This window comes from Anomalospiza imberbis, chromosome 9 (genome assembly GCF_031753505.1).
Source record: "Anomalospiza imberbis isolate Cuckoo-Finch-1a 21T00152 chromosome 9, ASM3175350v1, whole genome shotgun sequence".
In the NCBI taxonomy this organism is placed as follows: Eukaryota; Metazoa; Chordata; class Aves; order Passeriformes; family Viduidae; genus Anomalospiza; species Anomalospiza imberbis.
In genome coordinates this window covers 7,628,614-7,649,013 of record NC_089689.1, presented here as the reverse complement: position 1 = coordinate 7,649,013, position 20,400 = coordinate 7,628,614, and the positions used below count along the sequence as shown (strand labels likewise).

The 20,400-nt window shown below is 51.0% G+C and overlaps 2 protein-coding genes across 3 annotated transcripts; both read right to left on the bottom strand.

The window, feature by feature from the left end:
• Positions 1–365: 365 nt before the first annotated feature.
• NCF2 (neutrophil cytosolic factor 2) lies at positions 366–9,037 on the bottom strand. 2 transcript variants are annotated; one of them, XM_068199524.1, is made up of 15 exons: positions 8,840–9,037; positions 8,304–8,386; positions 7,897–8,005; positions 7,564–7,701; positions 7,152–7,259; positions 6,163–6,222; positions 5,311–5,354; positions 4,998–5,139; positions 4,637–4,699; positions 4,178–4,256; positions 3,020–3,063; positions 2,359–2,510; positions 2,175–2,286; positions 1,794–1,956; positions 366–603 (listed from the first exon to the last, which is right to left on the bottom strand). In XM_068199524.1, exons 1-15 carry the CDS (start codon positions 9,011–9,013, stop codon positions 506–508), a joined length of 1,569 nt encoding a protein of 522 aa, XP_068055625.1. In that variant the 5' UTR covers positions 9,014–9,037; the 3' UTR covers positions 366–505. The 2 variants fall into 2 exon arrangements, with proteins under 2 accessions (XP_068055625.1, XP_068055626.1); XM_068199525.1 differs by having other exon boundaries at positions 7,564–7,698.
• Positions 9,038–12,263: 3,226 nt separating this feature from the next.
• Positions 12,264–17,083, bottom strand: ARPC5 (actin related protein 2/3 complex subunit 5). The gene is made up of 4 exons (XM_068199511.1): positions 16,895–17,083; positions 15,765–15,837; positions 13,936–14,112; positions 12,264–13,088 (listed from the first exon to the last, which is right to left on the bottom strand). The coding sequence occupies exons 1-4, from the start codon at positions 17,035–17,037 to the stop codon at positions 13,026–13,028; spliced, it is 456 nt and encodes a 151-aa protein (XP_068055612.1). The 5' UTR covers positions 17,038–17,083; the 3' UTR covers positions 12,264–13,025.
• Between the last annotated feature and the right edge of the window lie 3,317 nt (positions 17,084–20,400).

Below are 20,400 nucleotides of genomic sequence, written 5' to 3'. Positions count from 1 at the left end.
ATACTTTTATTGGTGTGAGTTTTACAGTCCCTGTGAATTTGAATTGTGAGTTGGAGCAGGGTGAGGCTATGTGGTGTCTTCTGAGTTCTTGGATTTGGCACTGATGTTTCAAGGAAGCAAATGCTTTCTTGGTCTATAGCTTCCTGAACTCGCTTCCCCTTTGGGAATCTCCTGGCAGGGCTGTAAATGCAGGTTGCACCACCCTCTTGTGGGTGTTCCCAGCTTCTGGCATGCCTGTATAAAAGCTTTTTTAAGGATGGGGATTGCAATTCTCTTGGCAAGCACAGGATTTAGGAATGAATGTATCCCTAACAGGAATTAGCAACTTCTTAACAAGTTCCTTTTTAAGAGAACAATGCAGAAGGTAAGAGAAAATATAAAGATTTTAAAACAAGTAGCAATAACATTTAAAGGTCATTTTCAGATGCAGGGATTAATATGCAGACTACATAATGGCAACAGTTGAATTCTTAATTACTCTCCGCAACTTCAAGCTCTTCTGCAGTCACTTCTCTGGGTCTTCAGTGTTGGGCTGTTGAACAAATGCAGATGGGAAGATGCCAGTCTTCCCCTTGCACTCACCTTCGAACCAGTCTTCATTCACTGGAAGGGAAAATTGAAACAGTTCTTATGACCCTAGGAATGTACAGGAGCATAATGTCCTGCAGACAGGCCTGAGATCATGGTTTTATGGTGTTTCTGCTGGTAAAACTTGGAGCTGTGCTAGACCCAGCAGGGAGTGGAATGTGGAGGAAAGGGAGAAGAAGGAAGAGAGTAAAGTGGTAAGGTAAGAAGGAATATCAAATGGGGGTGTGAAATTGGATCAAAATAGAGACCAGTGGGCCTGGAAACTGCCTTGAGTGGAAGCAAAGTGACTGTGGAGATTGAGGAAATTATCTTAGACCTTGGTCTGTCCTCTTCAGGATACATCTGAAGTGTTTTGTCAGCTATTTCTCATGTTCACATGTTCCCCTTAAAACAACCCCCCCAAAACTTCTGCTACCCTGGGTTTAGTAAGGCCTAGGAGCTCTAGCAGTTTTGCTGTGGGAGAACCAAATGAGGCAACAACCAGCTTTGTACTGGGAAATATTTAGCTCAGGAGTGAAGGGGAAGGTAGGATTTTGGGGTGGAAGGGGTCATCAGTATTGCATGGTGCAAAATCTAACCTGTCAAACGTTAGATGGGGGACTGATTGTGTACTGCTGCCAAAGCCTGCCAGCCACCACAAATTAGTGACATAACTACAGATAGCTAAATATAAGGGGGGTTTGCCTTTAAAACTTATTCCTGATGTCTTGATTTTACTCAGAGGCTCAAATTAGATGGGGAATGTGCCCTGTCTATATAATTCTTCATTGATCTTCCTGAGATTTAGTCTGTATTTAAGCCTCAATTCCCATAGAAACTCTAAGGACTAATATTGAGTGACTAAAGGAAGATTATACTCTTAACAAGAAAAGCAGATGAAAAAAGGTTCCAGGTGGAAGGAATGGGAGTGAGAGCCTGCTCCCATTGTGGGGATGGCAGCTGAAATGAGGGATCTCCTTGAAAGAATCCACTGTGATCAATAAGCTTAAATACAGTCCAAGTGTAACTCCTGTCTTAGATGTTTGGGAGGGCTGCGGTGGAAATGGGAGTGATGAAATTATGTTGGAAGAAGTGTGTGTAACAGGGATGTGTGGATGGGAATCCCAAGGCAAAGATGGAGGGGCTCTGCTGCTGCCATACCACCCTTCCTCTCACCAGTGCTGGGGGATCCCTCCCCTCTCCTGTCCCAGGAGGAGTACAATTACCTTTGGATAAAACAAGGATCATGTCTCCTGCCTGAAACTCCAGGTCTTCAGGTTGGGTGGCTTCATAACTGTACTGAGCTACAACATGGTTTGGTCCAGTCTCCCCAGGCGTCGCCTCCTGCGGTGACTCCTCTGGTTTGCTGTCTGGTACAAACCCCTCTCCCTAGGCAGGAAATGAGCTGGTGAGGACACAGCCTCTTGGTTTTCTTTCTCTGTAGTAGGGCAAGAGAGATGAGCTCTGCTTCTCTCCACTCACTCTTTGCTCCTCTGCCTTTCATGAGGTTGCTGCCTTCTGTTGAAAGCCACAAACCTGTGCTTGTGGCAAGGAAAAGAACAGCAGGAGGGAAGAGAAGGTGGCTGCCCCCTGTAGCTGTCACTGACCTCTGTGCCATTGCACCAGACTGTCAGGCAGTTGTCCTTGCTCTGACTCCAGGCCGCCTCCACGTTCTCTGCACTCAGAGTCACCAGCTCCTGGCCCTCCACAGGCTTGTACCTGGTGTGCAGGAGATGCAGGTGAGGAGTGCTGGAACACAGCCCTGGCTCACTGGGGCTGGCAGTGCCTCACCTCAGCTCCGTGTGCTCAGCCTGCAGCTCCAGCTTCTTGCAAACCAGCTCCAGGAGCTCCCTGTAGGAGAGGCCTCGATCGACTCTCAGGGCAACTGTGAATTTGTAATGCACCTTGAGGACATGGGGCCTGGAGACACTTGGTTCAGCCTCCTGCAGGCAGGAAATGGGATGTCACCTTGTGTGGCTTGGCAAGCACAGGGATGTGGAAACTGGTTGCCTGAGTTAGACTGTGCCTCCCAAGCTGTGCTTGGACATTGGCTGGTTGGCAGACCAAGGCTTGTCCCAGGAGAGAGCTCAGTAGTAGATAAGGGGCTTAGCACCAAATTGTGGTTTTGGGGTGATCAAATTAGAGCTGTGTCCACCCTCCAAGCCCCCCTTTTTTTTTTTTTTCTTCGAGTTGGAATTGCTGTATTTTCCCATCTCTTCCCAGTGCGACATTCTGATGTGCTGACCCTACCCAGGAGTATGTACATTCCAGCCAAGCAAGCTCTCCTATTTCTCCCATCTCAAGTGCTTCAGGTTGGCTAAGATGAGAGTCATCCGGTGGCCCCCTCACCTGGGGCCTGGAGGAGAACTCCCAAAAAGCAGCCCTAAGCCTCCTGGAAAACGCAGGTTTGTATGACCAGCAGGACCTCGGGGTCTGCCTCGCAGGACATTACCTTTGCTGTGTCTCTTGGCTGCACCACGGTAGCAGGAACGTAGTCTGGGGAGGAGGAAAAAGGTGGCTCAGGAGGTGGGATGGGATAAATGTTGTCTAAATACACAGCCAGACCTCCTGCAGTCCATCATGATCTCCAGCAACACCAACCAACCCTGGAGCCAGCAGCAGTCCTTTAAATGGATACGGCATCCACCACAGGCATTCTTCTGTAAGATCTAGATACAACCACTGAGCAGAGATTTTGGCTCTGTGCCTTCCCTCTTGCAGAGATGGGAGCATGAAGGGTGGGATGTTTTTCATGGATGGATTCAAAAAAGATAAACATGGAGCTGCTGGTTTTAGTGTCTTTCCTCTTCTGATCTCCCTAGGACCATCCTGAAAATCAAAGGCAATCCCTGTCCTTCAATGGGGGCTGTAAAGCTAAACTCAGGCCTCCAGGCAGGGTGATTTCATGCAGCTTTGTGGAAGCCTCTTCATGAGGATCTGATTTCCATTTTGGCAGTGCTTTGGCACAACTGTGCTCATTCCAGGAAGAGCCCAAGCTACACTGTTGAACATGGACCCATAATAGATCTGAGATGGCTTTTGGTGCCATAAAGATGATCATTGGGGCTGTTGTGTCTGTGAGGCGTTTGTCCTTAATTCCATGAGCCACAGCCGCCTTCTGTGTCAGCTCTACCCATGCACTCTCTACAAGGCTGCTCTGTTGGGGACATGAGCTTGGGATGTGGGACACTGGGTAGCACCAGCCAGGAATCCCCTTCATACAGCTCCTTTAAGCCTAGCTCAGCTCGCAGCAGCACTGAAACTATCATGGATGCCCTGCAGGAAGGAGAAGCCTATAAGGAACCATTTACTCCAAGCTGGTCTTTGCCCCATTCCTATATTTTTCTCATTACTCACTGTGCTAATTAAAAGCACCAGAAGGATTTGTTTTCCTCAGGGACCCCACAGACACTTTTACTGTATCCTCAGCACTGCAGTTGCTGTCTCTGCCTCCTGTTCTAATGTCTTCTGATCCTTGACTTCAAATGGGGCCAGCAATGAGATGGAGATGGGCCCTAGCCCTGCTCTCAGAGGGTGAGGACACAGCATCTCAGCCTGCTGTGGATGCTGTCAGCCTGTGCTCCCCATCCCTTCAGCTCCCCGCACTGACCTGGCGCCAGCCGCCGCGGCTTCTCCGGCACAGTGGAGGTGGGTGGCTCAGAGATCTCAACTTCCTCAGGGGTTTCTTCCTGTGCCGTGGGAAGAAGATAGTGCTGTCAGTCCCACCCTTACTGAGGGGCTGGGGTGCTGCTGCCTTGTGCAGCCCCCTTCCAACCTGCTATTTTCCTGAAGTCTGTTTGGGGTCTTGAACTGGGGAGGGGTGACTTAGCTATATCCATTATCTCCCCAGCATTGCCAACCACCACTAGGGTGCCACCAACACAGATTTTGTAGATCTCTGAGCTCATGATAAGGTGACCATGAGCCAGAAGAACCAACCCCAGCATCATAAGGGGGAGGGAGTCACATATATGGGTCACATATATGGGTCCCCCTGGGAGGCATGTGTTAGGTGTGTATTTCGAGATCTACCCTCCCCAGGACACCATTTCCTCCTGGGCTGCCTCACCTGGATATGCAGCTTATTCTGGAGCTCCACAGGCTCAAGGAAGTTGCAGGGGACAATCCCTTTCTGCAGGGGGAGGAGAGATGAGTAGTGATTGCTTGGCAAGAAGGCAACCAACCCACTGCCGGAGGACGCAACTAGATGTGTCCTCACCCTCCCATGCATCCAACAGGATTCCTGAGGCTTGAAGTTTAGTTTCTGCAGGTTGGGTGGATTTCACTGAACCCTGTGGCCTAAGCCAGGGTACACATAAGACACTTCAGTCAGAAATTTACTTAATTACTGTTGGCAAGGCCTCTGCCTCTGCAGAATCTCAACCATAATTTGCTGTCTGCCCCTCCTGTCCAGCACACTCCTGGTATACCTTTCCATTGAACATCACTGTAGCCCAATTGTCCTTCTCTTTCTTCAGGACAAAGACAATGTTTCCTGGCAGGACCTGCAGCTCCTCATCGGTCTCGGGAATGAACTCGTACATGACACGGTGTGGCTGCCCTCTGAGGGCCCTGGGTGTGGGAGCAGTGGACACGTCAGGAGTGTTGGTGATGCTGTTGTTTTACGTCGCAGGGAGAATCCAGACCTCTGCCTCCATGTTTCTACATTCCCCATTCCCCCTGAGTTCTGGGTGCCAGCTGGATGCTCGGCTGCAAGAGTTATCCATCCTTCATCCAACTTACCTGAGGATTTCTGGGGTCTTGGGCCTGGGTGGAGGACCAGAGGCCTGCCAACAGGAAGACAAAAAGGAAAATACCAGTAATCCAAAAGATTTTGCTTGCTTTGCAGAAATGTCCTGCAGCTTTTTACCATGCCTGCCCTCACCCCAACACTGTTCCTTCCTCCACATGCAGGTGCCTTAAGTGCCATGAGGAATATCACTGGCTTTGTTCCTTCTAAAGAACAGTTTCCACATTCTTCAGCATACAGTTGGTTTTCAGAGGCACAATCCTCTTTTCACTCCTGATCTTAGTTTCAGTTGACAGAGGATTGAAATTGTCAACACTGTCTGCATTGAGAAGGTTGTCATTTATCTTGTGCAATGGTGCTGTGCTGTGCTTTCCCATATCCACCCAGAAACCTCCTGGAAAAGCTTGGCGTGTTTAGGAATGGGAAGATGTCATTACATCATCTGGAAAATGGCACGGGAAATGCAAAGGAGTTGTGGAATGGGCAGGAGAGTGCAAAGCGAAAGCAAAATGTCGTTGTTTCTCCACTCAGGCTTAGGCAGACAATCCCTAATGAATCCTTTGGGGAGAGTCAGAGACAGCTCCCTGCCGAGAGCCATCCATCCACCCCCCCCACTACTTCCCCGTGCAGGGAACCAGCTTAACCTCAGCCACAGCTGTGGGTGGGTTTGGGATGAGCTTCCTGAATGGCGGAGGAAGCAGTTGATCCATGGAAGCAGTGCCCACCTCCTCCCCACGGCGGTGGCACAGAGTTCAGGGTGGTAAGGGTGCTGCTTGCTCCCCACTGTGGAGGACAGCCACCCCATGTCAGCCTGCAGAATATGCTGTTCAGTGACAGAGTCTTACCTGTGGCTGTAGGGGAGCGAATCCTGAAAAATCATCCTTGTCCACCACAGAGGCCACCACCTAGAGCCAAAGACAAGTAGTGACTTGGTGCCTGTAGACCCCTCTCAGATGTCTGATGTCCACCCTCCTCCTTTGCTCTTGGCCAAGCCAAGCTGCTCAGGATGCTTTAAGCTCAGGAGAGGCTATGATTTTAGGCTGAGTGCCTCTGGTACCAAAGCTTCCCTCTCAGCTGTGGTAAGTTTTCTGCTCTTAGCCTGGCTGTTTCTGTGGTTTGACGTGTTAAAACCTACAAGTTTCCCATTCTGTTTTAATCACAAATGTTGAAGGGAGCCAAGGTGTCCAGCTCAAGACCATACCTCCTACAGGTGACCTTAAATGAAATTCAGAAAGTTGATACATGTTTCTGTGCATGTTTCTGGCACTCGAGGAGCTGCCTGGCTCTTGCTGTCTGATTCCCCAGTGCCTGGTTCCTTTTCTGGAGAAGTGCTGCCTCCCAGGGCCTGAACCCAGACGTGGTATCCTGGTGACTGGATTTTGCACACTCATGGGAGAAAAGCTTGCTTGCTTATCTGAGCTGAAAATCCCTTTTCAAACAGCAGTGGAAGAACTGGAGGTTGGTTGTGGGTGTCAAATGTTAGATAGCTCTGTTCCCCCACCCCTGAAAATGTCTTAAGTTCCAAGGGGCTCATTGCAGCTCATTGCTGTCTATCCCTCTTGTCTCACTAAGGAGACAAACTAGAAATACGTCATGCTCAGCAGGAACATGCTTTTAGCTCTTGTATTCTTGCAGTCTCCCTGCTTCCCACGAGATCCCTGTGTGCTATCCCTCTCTCCATGTCTGGGGGATCCCTGAGGCAGAGACCAGCTCCCTATCTCTCTGGCTGCTTACCAGGCAGCAGACAGCAGCTCAGAGGGATGATGACAAGGCAGTCAACAGCTCTTCTCAGCCCACAGGCTTGGCCTGAATAAACAGTATAGATGTTTCTTACCATTGCCTTTCCCAGGTAGTCCTTCTTCTCCAGCTGAGCCACTTGCTTCTCATTTGGCCTGAACAGCTTCCCCGCAGGAATGGCCACCAGCTCACAGAGCTTCTGCTTCTGTAGCACAGACAAGTCATGGAGACTTTGGAGGTGAGAGCAGGGACTGATGAATGCCCCTTCTGCTCTGGGCTTGGGGGTTGCTCCAGACCACCGCCATGACAGCCCAATCCCAGCCCGGGTACGGTCCATGGAATCCTGTCTTCCCATCCCTGCCTCCCCAGTGACCCAAAGCTCTTCCCACAGACTTGTGTCCCACTACAATATCTGTTGCCACAGCATTTTAATCCTGCTGAAAGGGATGTGCTGTCAGTGGGATTTCCCTCCCTCTCCTTGTGGGGCTGAGAGACCTGCTCTTCCATACCAGGATGGCTTCCATTGCCCTGTCTATCTTGTTGTGCTGGGGCTCACTCTTCATGCTTATGGCCAAGGTCAGGTGCTCCTCAGCCTTCTCCCAGCTCCCCGTTGTGGCATACACCAGTGCGATGTTGTAGAGAATCTGCTGGAGGGATGGGAGCAAGGGAAAGAGCTCTTGGAGCAGCCAGACTGCTGCCAGGAAAGGACAGTGGGGCAGTGGCACTGAACCCACTTGCTTGGTTTTTGCAAGGTACAAAAGAGGCTGGCTGTCTCCTCTTTAGATTTCTCATGCTGGAGAACAGACCTTTGGGATCAAAGCTGGTGGCCAGGTGTGTCTCACCTCGCAGGCAAAGAGCCGGTAGCGTAGCCCCAGGATCTTGTAGTCGATGAGTTGGTTGCCTCGCAGCTGGGCCAGCGCCTCTTTGAAATCCTCAATGGCCTTTCCGTGGCTGTGGAGCAGGAGATGAAGGTGTCACCAGCTCGTGGTGGCAACCTGCCTACCTCTAAGCCTGTACTTAGACTTGGTGAATTCAGTCGGGTCTCCCCTTTCTCCTTGCAGACACCCCAGGGGAGGAGAGAGGTTTTGAAGGTTAATCCCAGGACTGCAGTGCTGAAGAGCAGGAGCCTGTTTGACCTTGACAGGTTTCAGTCTGGGCTCTGGGGCACCAACCTGCCTGGGCCCTTCCTCAGGTGAAGGCTGGCCTCTCTGTAAGTGGCAAAAAGGAAACGTGAAACCCTTCCACTCACTTCTGCCTCCGGTAAAACACAGTCCCTCGCTGGAAATAAGCCACGGCCAGGTGCTTGTCGCAGCCGATGCTCCGGGTGAACGCCTGCAGAGGTAGGAGTGGGGCAAAGGGGTGGTAAAAAGGGGACACCTTAAAAACACTGAGGGCGTAGAGCAGTTGTACCTATCCTGCCTTAGCCGAGCGGCCTAAGCTGGGCTCTGTGGGCTGTGTCTCCCTGCAGCACTGGGCATTGGGTGGGGGAGAGCCTGGAGCAGGCTCCTGGGTTTTTTTGAGCTGGAGCCATCTGCCAGCAGGGTCACCTCCTGGAGAGAGGGAGAGTGAACACTGAGCCGTGTATCGCTGCAGCCGCCTCACCTCCGATTCACTGGCAGAACAGGTTTGGCAGCCTTGGGCTGTCCCCCTTCCGCACAGCTTTAAAAGGCCCCAGATCCATCCCTTAGACCGCGATCCTTTTAATTCCTTCCTTCCCCACCAGGCCCATGTGTCTGGGCAAGTCGCAGGGGTGAGAGGATGAGCGCCCCAGGGGCTGTACCTTACCTCCTCCGCCTCCGCCAGCTTCCCCAGGACGAGCTGGATGCAGCCGATGTTAAAGCAGATTTTGGCAGGGGGGTTCTGGACGGCCGTGAAGGCATCCAGGGCAGCACTCCACTCCTTCCTGTCTGCAGCACACACCCCGTCTTGCCACAGCCGGATGGTCTCCACCAGGGACATGGCGTGGTGGCAGTGGGATCCCTGTGGGATCCCCGTGTCGTGGGTCTCGCCCCTGTCCCTGTCCTTCCTTGAGGCACAGCTCGGCCTCTCTGGCTCCCTTCTGCCTGTACTTGTGCCTTCCCCCCGGCCCCGTCACAAACCTGGCAGGAAGCGGCCTCCCTCGCAGCAGCCCCGGCATGGGGAAGTGGGGCGGTCTGCCTCTGACACAGCGGCTGCCCATGGGGCGCATCCCTGCTCCTGTCGGGCAGACGCTCCTCGCCTGCTCGGGTTTTGATCTTCCGGTTTTTACATTAGAAGTCATGGATTTTGTCAGCTGGGTAGTTCATCAGGTCAGATTTCAGGTTGCAAAATCCCAGGATGAGCGCTGGGCTGAGCCCTCGGTGCCCTGCAAAGCGCAGTCTCATCGTTGCTAAGCGGTTCCTGCAGACAATTCCTGGCAGGCACAGTTGGGCTGGGGCTCCCCTGTCTGCCCAAGTGGGGAGGTGGAGTAGAGCCCAAGGCACCGCCTGGGAAACCCTTGGTCCTTCCCGACTCCACCGTGTTCTCCCAGTGCGAAGTTCCTCTGCTAAGGGCACATGGAGCTGCCCATGGATGAGGCTCCTGGGGCGGTGGCCATGCGGCACCATATCCCTAGGGCTCAGCCCATCATCACTTCTCTCCAGGTGTTTTAGGGCCAGCAAAACATAACTGGCTCTGGAGCACTGCTGGAAGCACAGGGCCAAGATGAACGCAGGGCACGTGGCGACAGCAGGATTCTGACCTGCTGCTGACTCATAGGTTTGGAGCTGGCTGCTCCACACATGGTTTTTAAGCATTTTTGGAAGTACTTTGCCTCTGCCCCATCTACCAGCAATGTGATGTATATTTTGTAAGAGCTTAAAATATGTCAGCAAGCCTCAGCCCTTGTAGCCTTACCAAAACTTCCTTAGCAAATTATGTAACTCCAGCAGTAGGAGGGAGGCTGGCGAGGTAACTTCTGAGTAGTGCTGATGGAGAAACCCGAGCCCCTGAGCAGCAAAGACTGGGGTTTTAATCCAAAGTAGGACCAAACAGAACTCTGAGCCTGGGGCTCTCTGGTTCTCCTCAGCATCCCAGCTGGCTCCTATGGGCTTCCCACGGGAGCATGGAAGACACTGATCTCTGGGAAAGCAGAGGGAGATGCAACAAGCTGAAGTGATGCTCAGGTAAAAGGGTAGGAATAACAACATGGTGAGTGTAAAAACACCCCTCTAGGTGCTTTTTCTGATTCCTGTGCGGGATAGGAGACCCCATGGAGCAGCAAAGGGTTCACCTTATTGGAGGCTTAATTTTCTGCTCATTTAATTATCTGATTTGGTGCACTGCTCAGTCAGGATTATCCCAAAAGCAGTACAAAGGGGAACTGGAGGAGGATGAGAGATCACCCCCATTGTAATGCTCACAGCAGCTGTCCTCCTGCCTGGGTATTTGTAACTTAACAGTGAGGAGATTTCAGAGCTGTGATAAACACAGCCCTTTTAGCAAGAGTGACTCTCTTGTTCCCCTTTCTCTGCCCAAAGCTGACTCAGTAGGTAAACTTGTTTCTTCAGGAAGTGAGTAACAGAGATGGTGACATTTCCTGTGGAAGACTCTTGGAATCTACCAAACTCAGACTGCCAATAGGTGGGTCAGAAATAGAGAAATGTCCAAAATCCAGCTGGGGTGCAGTGCACAGGTTTTGACTTTGTACAGCTACAATATGTACAAGTTTGTAATTTCTGAAGAGTCAAAAAAAGATTCAGGCATAAAGACCCCCCCCCCCCCCCATTATGCATGAGGGAAGATCTTTTTATGAGCAGTTTTATTGGGCAGGAGAAGTGGAGGAGCATGTCCAGCTCATTCCCAAGAAGGCAGGTTGGAGCTCTCTGCACAGGACCCAGGGGTCTTGGCTCTTTTCCCAAATGGAGACAGACACTGAGGTGGATGTGAGGACAGCAGCAGCTCTCAGCTAGAACAAAAGCAGGATGTGATGAGAAGGTACCATTGCCACCCACTCTGGCTAAAGCTGAAGGCAGCAGAGCTCTGCAAACCCTGTCACCCTGCCCAGTCCGACCTGCATGAGGTTCTCCATTGAAGGCTTCCTTCTCCTAACAGGAATCTGAACCCCTGTCATGGTGTCCATACCATCCACCAATACAAGCAAGGCAGGATTTGGAGGAAAAAAGCTGTTTTTTAAGACTACATTTACTTTTCCCTTTCCTGTCACTCATTACCAGCCTCTGCAAATCCTGCCCTATCCCCACAGCAATTGGTGTTTAGCACATCCCTGAACAGAAACACCGAAGTACGTGTTCTGTAATGTTCCTAAATCCATCACAGCCTCACCCAAGGGGATCTGCAGAACCTTAAGGCCACTCCATTTACTCACTTCATTTATCTAATGCCATCTAGAGACAGCTGATCTGCTTTGGGATCAATTGTTTTGGAAAATATTTTCCACTTCTCTGGGATTACAGCTTATTTTTTTAAATGAGGTTCATCGATGTCTTAACCCAAATCTGGGCAAGTGGAAAGAACCAGAGAAGCCAATCACAGTCCTTGGCAGAGCTGTAAGGACAGAACCCTCGGTGCACGACCAGGAGAATTTCTGTACAGATCTATGGGTGAAACCTGGATGCTTCCTGTAGCAAGGCTGGGTCTCCCACCTGGTGATCTCAGTGCCTCCTGTGGTTGTGCCTGTGTTCTTCTGGAGGCAGTGAGCAAGCAGAAACATCCTAGGAAGAGAATTAGGGAGGCAACGAATGGTTTAGAGGTAACCATGCTGGTTCCGGTCTCCATTGAAGGCATGTCAGACGCTGTGAGTAAATATTCAGTGACGATTTATTGTCTGGTCTTTATTATTATTACAAAAACAAAGCAGATATCAAAAAACAGCAAAGATTTCACAAGGTCCCCAACAGTTTTACACAACTGAACTGTAGTAAAATAGTGAAATTAAAACACATGTATTTCAGTCCTGGCCCTAAACCTTCTACGGTGATCCGTGGTCTGGGATGCCCTGGGCTTTCCTAATTCTTTAAAATTCTCCTCTTTATTTGGGAACCTGACTGGCCCACTAGCTAGCATGATGAGGCACAATGCAACAGGAATGTGAGCTGTCTGGTCTCCTTACAGACTCCTCACAACCAGAAAACAAAACAGGGGAGGCTCTGCAAGGATGGTGTCGATACCAGGATATGCTTCTCAGACTACCCCAAGCAGCCATTTAGTTGTGCTTGACAAAACCAAATCACTTTCCAGTTGCTGAAAGGTGATTTGCCATGTAAAAGCTGCTTTTTCTTCTTCTCCTCAGGACCTTTGCTCCCCAAAATAAGAAGAGTTCACTGGGCTGGGCTCCAGTGTAAATGGACCATTAACCTTTTAAATTTCACTTTCCAAACTGCATGATGGACAACTCCATCCCACTGTGGACCCAGCATCACACTGATGGCAAGGAACCCGAGCAGGTTCAGGAAAATACTCAGCTCTCTGGAATGATAACTGGGGCTGGAAAAGAGCTTTTTTTCTCTCCTATTCACAGATGTAGGGTCAGAGGTTGACCAAAGGCAATATGGTCCAGTTACCTGTGTTAATAATAGCTGCCCCACTTCTCAAATATCAAGATTTTAGCTCAAAACACTGCTTGACTAGCAAGAAATTAAGACATTGCCCTGTGTCCCTCAGCACTTGCTCAGAGAGTCAGGTCCAAATCTGCCACAATTACACACAAATGCAAATCACCCTAAACACCAAATTGTTTACATCACTGAATATGTCACTGAAAGGCTGGCAAGTACCAAATACTCCTGTTAGAAGTAAAATTCCACCTTCATAATTTTCCGGAATTTCACTGCAGAAGAGATCACGATGCACATCATTGGTGGGGTATGACAGAAGCAGCAGGGCGAAGGCAAAGCTGGGGGACAGGGCTGCCCAGGGGCGGCCGTGCTGGGAGGGGATCAGGGCTTGCACCAGCGGCTCCCTGCTGGAGTCACACCGTCACCCCCTGCTGGCGTTACACTGTCTTCCTGGCAGTCAGAACACGCACAATGGACCCAACTCCTCCTGCAGCCAGCGCCTGGGAAGGGAAACATGGCAATGAACAGCAGGCCAGGGCAGCTGCAGCCTGGAGCTCCCTCCCAGGTCCTGAACAGGCTGACAAGAATGATACAGAGGGACTTTGGACATGGCCTGGAGTGACAGAACAAGGGGGAAGGGCTTCAAACTGACAGGGAGTAGGTTAGGGTAGGTTAGTAGGTGACTAGGGTTAGGTATCAGGAAGAAATCCTTCCCTGTGAGGGTGGAGAGGTCCTGGTACAGGTGTGCCAGAGAAGTTAAGGCTGCACCATCTCTGGAAATGTCCAAGGCCGGGTTGGATGGGGCTTGGAGCAAGCTGGGATAGTGGAAGGTGTCCCTGCCCATGGCAGGGGGTGGAATTGAGATCAGCTTTAAGGTCCCTTCCAACCAAAACCATTCTGGGAGTCTATGAAATTACTTGGATGACATTTATATTGCACATGAGTATCTGCCTGCCCTCCACGAAACACCAGCAGCCAGAGTGCCAGGGTATGATAATCACACTCGATTTCAAGAAAGCCATTTAACTTTCATTAAGCTTTCATTTCCCTGCATAACCAAGCTGCAAATTTTGCTTCCCTCCAGGAAGGAAATTCTCCTTCAGCCCATTTTGAATCACTGGATGAAACCATTTTGCTTGCCTCAGTCGAAGAGAAGCCCAAATTTTAACTTTTGGGTGTTAACTCAAGGAAGCAGCAGTGGGCAGGAGGTATAACTGAGCTGTGAGCTCCAGGGCCATGCCCTCGTCACAGCCTGAATCTGGCACTCGAGTCTCACCAGCCAGGAAGGGGGTTCCTGCCAGGCTCAGGGCCTGGGCACTCTGCCAGGAGCTGTCCCCATGCACACACCTTCTCGTGCCACTGCAGCAGCACAGCACTGCTGTTGTCGGAGGGGCTCTCAAAGCCCTTGTAGATGTACTTCATGAGCAGGTCCACCCCGTTCTTGTCCAGAGACTGCACTGCCTTCTCAATGTCATTGGCTTTGAAGGAGATGAGCACCTTCAGCACGATGCTCTCAGCACGGTCCTGTCAACAGGCAGGCACAGACACAACCATCCTGATGTGAGGCACAGCCAAACACTGCTTCTCTCTCAAACAGAATTAGAGCATTTTTCTCTTTAACACTTCTGAAGAGGACGGTGTGTGAAGAGCTTGTCATAATAAAGTGTAACAGACACATCCTCCCAAGGATAAACAAGGTAAAAGAGTTTAACACATTTGCCCCTCTTTAGTTTTTCTGCCTCTGTTAGTGTTTTCAATTCTCCACACCAATAGTAAATTCTCATAGGGAAGCTCAAGATCTATCAAGTTCCAAAATAATTATAACAATCAAGTGTTTGTCTGCCCCCCCCTTCCCACTAGAGCCTTTTCCATACCTCTGTACTCCTTAACGTGCCACAACCATTGTGATCCAGGGAAATGCCATCGGCAGCCTGGAAGAGGTGACTGCTGGAAGCCACGTGCTTTCCAAGCAGTCCCAGGCACACTGGATGCAGACTGGCCATTAATATTAAGAATTAATAACTATTGATCTGGATGTCATTTCAGGCCAGGGAATGTGTGAGGTGTGCTTACAGCAGCAATTAGCCATGTAATCAGCAAGGAGCGGTTCATCCATCACTAACTGAGGCAGGATGAGAGAAAAATGTCTCAGGGCTGCTGGACTTTTGAATAATTCCATTGCACAAACACCTTGGGCACCTCCCCCCTACAGAAACTATGAATGCCAGTTTTCCTGCCCAATTTAATATCCCATAATCACTTGGCTTAGCAAGACTTCCCACATGACTGTTAAGTAAAATTATATAAGTTCCAAAGATAACCAAAAATTAAGGCAGGTATTAATGTTCAGTCATTCTACCCTCTCCAATTCCACCACCAAGTGTATTCTTAAATCCTTCAATAGAGGGCTAATGGAAACAAGTCATTAATGTGAGGACAAAGCTATACAGTTCTGTTTGTAACAGCTGGTTCTCAGAGCTCTGTAAAACCCTTCAGGAAAGGGCTGGGGCTGCAGGAACAGCTCTGCCAGGAACCATGGAGCAGGGAACCATGCCCCTGGGCCTCTCCTTAGGCAGGGAGAAGTGACTGCAGGCACTCACCAGCTGGGCAGTGCCATATCTTATCAGCTTGTTCCTCCCACCACTGCAATCATGAGCTATTCAGGATCCATCCTGGGGATATTCAGAAATGCAGGTACCCAGCAGACGCCCACACTATCGCAGGGGGAGGGCTTGCTTTTCCTGAGGTTTTAACAGCTCCATTTTGATTGGATGTGACATAAAACAATTCTTCCTTTTTTGTAGGCTCACTGCTGGTGGTTTCGTTAGTCAGAGGTGACAACTGCAACCCTGGTTCCCTGAGCACACGACTACATCTGTGAGCTGCCATGTCTGGTCTGAGTCAGACACAGGCACCTGGTGACCCCTGGGCACACGAAACACAACCAGCACTGGTAGGAGAACCACACCTGATCCAGCACCAAGGCAAAGGTACGTGGACAGTACTGTACCTGAGCTACAGTATTTTGAACAAGACTAAAACACTTGTGGTCATGGATGTTTCGCCCTAAATTCTGCTCCTTTGGCCTCCTCAAGGTACAACTAGTGGCACAGAAGTAACAGAGACAGGAAAGGATTTTTAGAGAGTAACCCATGAGCGAGCAGTCGCTATTTTACCTTCACTGCCTGGTTCTTTGTGTTGATGGGAGGGTTCTTCAGAGCTGCCTGCAGTGCAGCCATCATGTTCCCTGTGCCAGATGGTTAAGGACCAGACACCAAGTACATGGACATCAAGTACCAGGACAGCTATATTTGTAGCTGGCTTGTGTATGACTGAAAACACTCTGATGCAGGGATTCCCTCACCAGCTAAGAAGACATTACAGCCTAGGACAGCAATTTTCATGCCATTTGAGGCAGGAGCAGCATCAACAAGCAGCTGTAAAGTTCCGGGACTGCTGAATACTTCCTAGGCCTTTCCCTGAATGAGCGTCCAAGTATAAGAAACCATTCTCCATCACTTCTGCAATCTGTAGCCCTCGAGAACAGGTCTCAGCTTGTCACATCCAGCCCCAGCAGCCAGTGGGACAGCAGCAGCAGTGACCACGGGCCAGCTGGGCGAGGCAGCCCTGGTGGCGAGCACGGGGAACTCTTTGGGCACAGGAACCCCCTGTCTGCATCCTCCCGGGACACCTCCCTGAGCGCAGCCCTGGGGCACTGCGGCTGCTGCGGCCAGGGGAGGAAGCTGGGCCGCCTTCCTGCTGCCAGCCGCTTCCCGCTTCAGCCTCTACCCCTTCCCTCTGCCAGCCCCTTCCCCCTTCAGCCTCTTCCTGCTGCCAGCCTCTTCCTGCTGCCAGCCCCTTCCTGCTGCCAGCCCCTTCCCCCTTCAGCCTCTTCCCTCTGCCAGCCCCTTCCCCCTTCAGCCTCTTCCTGCTGTCAGCCCCTTCCCCCTTCAGGCTCTTCCTGCTGCCAGCCCCTTCCCCCTTCAGGCTCTTCCTGCTGCCAGCCCCTTCCCCCTTCAGCCTCTTCCCTCTGCCAGCCCCTTCCCCCTTCAGCCTCTTCCTGCTGCCAGCCCCTTCCCCCTTCAGCCTCTTCCTGCTGTCAGCCCCTTCCCCCTTCAGCCTCTTCCTGCTGCCAGCCCCTTCCCCCTCCAGCGTCCTCCCTTGTCCTGCCAGCCCCCTTCCCCGGCAGCCCTTCCCCGCTCCAGCGCTGCCCGCCCGCCGCGGTGCCCGCTCGCGGATGTTCCCCTATAAGGCCGCCCCGGCGGCGGCCGCGCCCGCTCCGCCCCCGCCGCTCCCTTCAGGATATTGTCGCAGGCAAGAGTCCACCTCGCCCTCATCAGGCCCCGCTTGCCCGTCGCCCCCGTCCTCCTCATCCACGAACTTGTTCTCGTCGTACTCGTCCACGTCCACCCGGCGGAACCGCGCCGAGGACACGGTGTGCTTCGCCATGGCCGCGCCCGCCCCGCGCAGCCGCCGCCGGCCCGGCCCGCCCCGCCCCAGGCGGCGCCGGCGCAGCGGCAGCGCTGTCAGGGAGCCCGGCCCGGCCGGCGCTGCGAGGGAGCCTGGGCCCGCCTCACCCCGCCCCGCCTCGGGCAGGGACACCTCCCACCAGCCCCGCTGGCTCCAGCCCCCGTCCGGCCTGGCCTTGGACACGTCCAGCGATGGGGCAGCCACAGCTTCTCTGGGCACTCTGTACCAGGCCCTCACTCACGGGGAACAACTTCTTCCCAATAGCCAATCTGAACTTACTCTCTTTCAATTTGAAGTTTCACAGATTCACAGAATATTCTGAGTTGGAAAAGACCCACAAGCATAATTGAATCCAATTCTTAAGTACATGGCCCATACCGGAACTGAAGTCACAACCTTGATGTTACTGTCACCATGCTCTGACAGACGCTGAAGCCATTCCTGCTTGTTCTGTCATTCCAGGCCCTTGTAAATACTCATCCTTATCATTCCCAGCAGCTCCTTCACGTACTGCAAGGCCACGATGAGGTCACCCCAAAGCTGCTCTAGGCTGCACAATCCCAGCTCTCCCAGCCTTTCCTCCCAGCAGAGCTGCTCCATCCCTCTGACCATCCTGGTGCCTCCCTGGACTCTCTCCAGCAGCTCCAGCTCCTTCCTGTGCTGGAGCAGCTCTGCAGGTGGGCTCTCAGCTGAGCACAGGGGCACAGGGGCAGAATCCCCCTCCCCTGCTGCCCACGCTGGGGTTCAGCCCAGGGCAGGGGGGTTCAGGGCAGGGGCAGGTCCAGCTCTCATCCCCAGCACCCCCAAGTCCTTCTCCCAGGGCTGCTCCATCTGCTCCTCCCCAGCCTGGATTGATCCTGGGGGTTGCCCTGACGCAGGCGCAGCACCAGCACTTGGCCTTGTTAAATTCCATGAGATTCCCATGAGCCTCTTCCCGAGCTTGTCTGGGTCCCCCTGTCCACCCCCAGGACAGCGACAGGCTGGGCAGGACCCGCGTGGCTCCCAGGGCGGTCGGAGTTACCCTGCTCAGACTGCTCAGGGAGCTCCTACTCCAACAGCACCTAGTGACCTTGAGAGTTAAAAAACAGCCACAGCCTGACTGTTATTTTTTAAAGTTACGCTTGGCCTGTGTAGATAATAATTATCCTGTTATTAATTAGGAAATGACACAGCTTTGTGAGGTTCCTCTTAAGAGAAAACAGCAGCCCTGGAAGAAAAAATACACACACACACATATACATACACACACATATATTACACCCACCACTACCCCCTTATTATGAAGAAAACAGTTGGTGGGAAAATTTATTCCCGTATCAGCCCTACCTGCAGGACCAGCCCCCTCCTTGACAGAGGAGGAATTTAGGATATGTCACATGTTCCACCAAAGTTGCCTCAGCTTGGGAAGCTGCAGTCCAGCTGTAACTGTGGCTGTAGCTTGGGGACTGCTGGCATTTTTCTGCTGGAAATTGGCTTCAGGGCAACAAAGTAATTGCAGGAGGTAAACAGACTGTCAGAGAGTCACAGAATGGTTTGGGTTGGAAGGGACCTTAAAGGTCATGTCCAACTGCCTGCCATGGGCAGGGAGTACTGAGGTTCAGGCTTTACTGCTCTGGCTTAAGAGGTTGAGGATTAAAACCAAAGTATGTTCATAATCCATTATTTGAGACCCACAGTTATTCCATGGGTTAAATTTGGCAGGAGGGGACTTTATTGGTGTTTTTTGCCATCTGTGATCTCAGTTTCACACCAAAAAGTGGATGGATCTCTGCCATCCTCAGAGCAGGCACGTGCCACAGGGAAACACTTTGGAATGAGGACTTCCACTGAATTATTCCTTTGGCATTTTTGAATGCCTTACTATATTTCTAGGTCTGGGGTATAGCTGTTCCTTCTGAGAGGGCAGAAATGCACCTGGGAAAAGCCCTCCTTGTCTTGGAGACATCAGAGGAAGCAAACTGCCTTCCATGGCTGGGAAAGGCTGTTGGGAGGCTGGCTGAGAGAGGAAAAAGCCTTTAAATTCTGCTGTCCAGCTGAGTTCCCCTGCTTTCCTTGGGGAAAGGCTGTCTTAAAAGATGTTTTAATTCCTGTTAGGTTAATTTGATGTCAGTTTTGTGTACCTGCTGGCAGAGCTGGGTGATGAGGGGCTGCCCCCATGATGCCACACACCAAGTATGTTATAAATAAAAAATAGTGGACAGTCTCTTCAAAAAGCTGCTGAAACTTGTAGCAGCATATGAAAACTTGGTTGATGACACAGAGAACAAAACTCTGGGAGCCTGGGGGCATTATTCACAAAACAGCCTTTTTGCTAAAAGAAATGAGTAAAATTTTCCCTTATACCCTATAGAGGAGAAACTGCACAACAGAAATAGCCACACTTTTCAGGTTTGTTACAGGTGACTCCATGATTCAATTTGGAATCTTTTGCCATCTGGAATGGCAAAAAACAATGCAAACACCATCAAAAAAAAGAACTTAAAAAGGTGTCATTACCATGTCAGCAGGTCCAGCTCAGCAAATATTTATCTGATTTCCTTCAGTGGCTTTTTAAGTTTCCACTTTAGGGCTGTTACAATCATTCTTTGCAAATTCTGTGGTGCAGAAGAAGGTTCCTCCCTGGTCTGGGCAGTTCCGTGCAGGAGGATCTTTCCCAGTGCAGGGGCTTGGCCCTGCTTGAGATGGTGGCAGCAGGCAGGTTCTTTTAGATGTTTCCAGGTGCTAGTTTCTGGGAGATGGGAACACAAACAGAATTTGCCTTTGCGGGGCCAGGCATCTGTTGGAGTTGAGCGTCTGTTCTGTGCCTGTCGATATTTTTTTATTCATTTCTCAAGTGATACTGTAGCCCTTTTTTATTAGTGAAGTTTTGATACAATATTGTTATAGCTGAAATCTGGGTGTTCTAAGGAATGTCCAACTGAGTTTCTTTCCAAATAATTTGTGTGTTTATCTAATGTGCCAGCTGGACAGAAAACTCCTGTTGTGCTTCTGCACCAAGGTTTTCCTTTTCTTAGGAAGTTTGTGTCCCCCTCTCAGAGGCTGTAATTCCAGGAAGCAGTGGGCCATTCTGTGAGTAAGCTCAATCATGCTTTGTACCAGGGTGCCAGAGGAGGGCAAACACAAATTTTGTGTGAGTGAACAGCTTTTGGCTCAAGCAGGAAATTATTTGTCTTCACTGTTGCTCTCATTGCCCCTCATCATTCTTGGATCTTCATAATTCTGTTGCTGCTCCACTGTAGAACATTGCCGTCTGCATATTTTATCACAGCTCACTTTTGCATTCCACCCTGTTTTGCCCTCTGTCAGTATTTAATTTTTTCCTTAAATTCATAATTTTGTTAT